Raw genomic sequence first — 3,856 nt, 5'->3', positions numbered from 1 at the left:
TCTCCCAGAGCTGTTGCTGGGGCTGGGATGGGCACCAGCCTCATGATGAAGCCCAGCCAAGCCAGGAGCTAACACAAGTCCTCAAAGTCTTGCTGCAGAAAAGCTGCTGCACTGAAAAACACTCTGAGATCTGAGGAGCATTCACAGGTCACACAGCAGCAACACATGCTGCACTGCAAAATACCTCTGTGGGGATGTCTGAGCTGCAGGCTGAGGGGTGGCAGCAGCCCAGACACATCTGCAGGAGCAGCACAGCGACAGCACAGAGGGACCAGCACCAGTAACCACTCAAGTGCTTCTCCAGTTTCTCGGTGGGTTTTGAGGTCCATGCAGTGACACATCCCTTGTATCAGTATCACACCCTCTGACTGACAGGATCCTGCTCAGGTCTTGGGGTTACAACCCAAAATAACAACACCACCACACACACACAAACCCCCTGCACCAGTCAGTGCTGATTCGAGCTAACTTAGTGGTGATTTGTTTCATGCAACTTCTCCCTCTCTGCAGGGGCCACTGTGGAACACAGTGCCTGGCTCAGCACCAGGCAGGTCAGCTGGGCCACAGAGCTCTGGGAGGACATTTGGTTTGTTCACTTCTTTCCTAAACACGAGTTATCTAGGCAAGTTCTCCACAGGGTTTGCAGAAGGAGAGGATGGCAGGAGCTGTGCCTAATCCCAGCGCTGCATGGCTGTGTGTCTGCTCCCTTACCTGATCCTTGAGCTCAGACAGCTGGCCAGAGAGGTTGGTCACCAGCTTCATGGTGGACTCCAACTTCTCCTGCAGGTTCCTCAGCTCGTTCTGCTCCCCTTCCGAGTCGCTGCTCACCAGCGACATGGCTCGCATCCGGGGGAACCAGTCCAGGTTTCTCTCCTGAAAATCACACAGCAGCTCACAGTTAGTGTCTGCCAAATGAGAACCTGCACCCAGCGAGCAGCAGAGCACAGAGCTCTCATGCCATGTGGGCACATCCCTCAGATACACCAGCTCTGTAGTTATCTGCATCTTACTGGAAAGTCTGCACAATCGCCTGCTCAAGGCAATGAGGCTCTTTGGCCCTAACTGCTGGAAATTCAGGCTGCTCAGAGCTGGCTCTTCCTCTCCAGCAGCTCACTGCCTCCAGCCCTTGTTCCTTCACACACACTTCAGTGCAACGCACGAGCACCAGGTGTGAAACCAGCGGAGATTTCACGTCTGGACAAACAACACCCAGTGCTAGAAATCTGCTGCCGTCTAATAACCTGTTAATTTGTGCTTGTGGAAGGTTTTCTGCCAATAAAGTTGGTTTGCTTTGTTGGCCAAGCAAAGCTTGGCTGTGCTTTCTGTTGAAGGAAACCATGTTCTACCTGGAAATACTTCCATACTTGAAACACTTCCTTTTTCATGGAAGAGAACATCGTATTCAGACTAAAATGTGGGGCAGATGTGCTACAAGGCATTGCATACAGTAAAACTTCCATTCAGCCACACAAATGCTCCAACACTCCACGATTCAGTCAGCCAGGAATGTCAGTGGACACACTCAGCTGGATAAGCATGTACAGAGGCTCACACATGCACTTGTGTACGCACCAGTGGCGTTAAAAATAAAAGCAGGAGCGGAACAGAAAGCCACAAAAGAGGAGGAGGGGTGCACGCCGCATCCTGACACCTTCAACATCAAACTGGTTTCCCATCTAGTCTGGTTCTCCTCCCACGCTGGAGATATGCTCTGAAATGGAAGCTAGACCCAGGCTGGATGAGATAAGGATGTGTGCACTCTCACGGGTGACGCTGCACCAGCTGCTGAGGTCCCAGCGAGGCAGAGGACGCGGTGAGGGGCTGATGGACCAACAGCCTGGGGTGCTCTGAACCAAAACCAACCAACATCGTCGACTGACAGCGCCCAGGGCTCACCCCACGGTGCTGCCCAGGCTCTCTGAGGGTTCCCAGCTTGTTTGCACAGCACTGCAAGCTCCCTGGCTGTTTGCCATCCCCTCCAGCCCAAACCCACTCCCCCTCCGTGCTCACTCATTCCCAGGAGCATCCACCCTGCTGAAATCAGGGCTCTGCACCTCTACAGAGAGCTCAGTCACGTCCCCTCTGCAATTCAGAGGCGATGCCAAGACTCATCAGCTTAAATTAGCTGCTTCTGATCTGCCTGGAGTTTCCTTTTGCTGGGATAAGCAGGCCCTTCCCCATGCAGGCACCACAGCATTCCCACGTGATGCAGAACTGCCAGGGAGGCTGTTTGCTCCTGATCTCTGTTTACAGGGCAGATGGTTTCTGCTAATGGAAGAAAAAAGATGTATGTACAAAAAAAAAATGCTTTTATCATCAAGACAAGTGCCAAAATATTTTGGACTTCAGGAAACTCCAGTGCCACAATTAAGATTTAATAGGAGGAACAGGCAATGTTGTGCTGTGTTCTTCCAGCTGTAGTCAAACCCTCATTAGGGAGGAGAGGGCAGCTCAGCACTGGTGCTTGGGGGTCCAGCACCTCCCACACAGCAACAACAAACTACACCAGCTGCAGCTCCCTGCCCTGTGCTCCTCCAGGCCAGAGGTTTCCAAGGACAAGGCAAAGCAGACTAAATACAATGTCTCTCTGCAGGTTTGTCTGTCCATGTCCTGAGGTTTCTAGGCAGACACAAGAGCCCTGAAGCTCCTGCTCCAGAAATAATTATTTCCCTTGTTCCCAAAGAGGTGAGTTTTCCAAGCCCAGAGCACTCCCCATGCCAGAGAAGGATGGAAGGGGGCGAGGGGAGCAGGATCTGGAAGCACCAACCTTGCCTGGCTGCAGTGTTTCATTAACAAACACCCAAACCCTTTCCAGTGTTGCTCTACAATATAAGCACACACTGTAGCTGCTGCAGAGGCTGTGACCCGATGGATCCAGGCCCAGAGGGGGAAATCAAACCTGCAAGCACTGCAGCACCCACAGCCTCTGCAAGCTCCTCAGAGGTTTCATACTCGCTGGGTTTCTGAAAGCCCCAGCTCTCAAAGTCGGTAAATCTTGGCTTTGATTTGAAAAAACAACAAAGCACCTCTCTGGTTCTCACTCCAGTGGTCAGAGATTGAAAACAAAACACGCTCCATGTGAACTCTGAGGGCTGAGGGAGGTGAAGGCTAATGCAAACAGTGCTCTGGGGCATCTGCTGAGCTGTGCACAGGGCTCACTGCTGAGCCTGGAACCGGCAACACCCCTGCCAAGTGCTGATCCACCTGAGAAAGAGTTAACAAGGCACCTGGACATTCTCTGTGCACAGAGTGGCAGTGCCAGGCTTAGGGACACACCTGGACATCACTCTGCCCACCCATGTCACTGGGCTGCACTCTGATCCACAACTCTGTTCCAGTTCCATGTAGCTCCTTGGAAAGACTCAACCCCACGACTCACCTGGACATGTCCAACTGCCACCCAGCAAGAATTAAGGGAATGTCCACCCAAATGGCCTGGTGGTGGTTATACTGGCACCAGTACTCACAGCCCGTGGTGGTGGCTATACTGGCACCAGTGCTCACAGCCCGTGGTGGTGGCTATACTGGCACCAGTGCTCACGGCCCATGGTGGCGGTGGGACCCTCCCAAGAGCTCAGCAGGGATGCTGCCAGCACATCTCCTCCTGCATGCAGTGTCCTGCCACCCCATTACTCTACACTTAGGGGACAGCCTCAGGCCCCCCAGCCCCGCCGAGGGAAGCTGGCTGTGACCAGCCTGCTGGCACAGACTCCAGCCTAAGTGCCACCCCTGCCCTGCTGGGGATTGTGGTTTACCTACAGCTAACCAGCTCCTGATGCCTGGAGCAGAGCTGGTGTGAAGGGAACAGAGTGGCAATGCCCAGTGGCCAGGACAGGTGCTGGTGCTGCACGACTGC

At 53.6% G+C, this 3,856-nt stretch overlaps 1 protein-coding gene across 1 annotated transcript in view; it reads right to left on the bottom strand.

Moving 5' to 3' along the window:
* Positions 1–618: 618 nt before the first annotated feature.
* LOC103800315 (inositol 1,4,5-trisphosphate receptor type 1-like) overlaps positions 619–3,856 on the bottom strand; it is a 147,359-nt gene continuing 144,121 nt past the window's right edge. Inside the window, 1 exon segment of the mRNA XM_009072691.1 lies at positions 619–873. Within this exon segment, the coding sequence (XP_009070939.1) occupies positions 619–873 (255 nt within the window).

The sequence above is a fragment of the Acanthisitta chloris genome, unplaced genomic scaffold (assembly GCF_000695815.1).
Source record: "Acanthisitta chloris isolate BGI_N310 unplaced genomic scaffold, ASM69581v1 scaffold13244, whole genome shotgun sequence".
Classification (NCBI taxonomy): Eukaryota; Metazoa; Chordata; class Aves; order Passeriformes; family Acanthisittidae; genus Acanthisitta; species Acanthisitta chloris.
The sequence above is the reverse complement of the archived record's forward strand: the minus strand, read 5'-3'. Positions and strand labels throughout refer to the sequence as shown.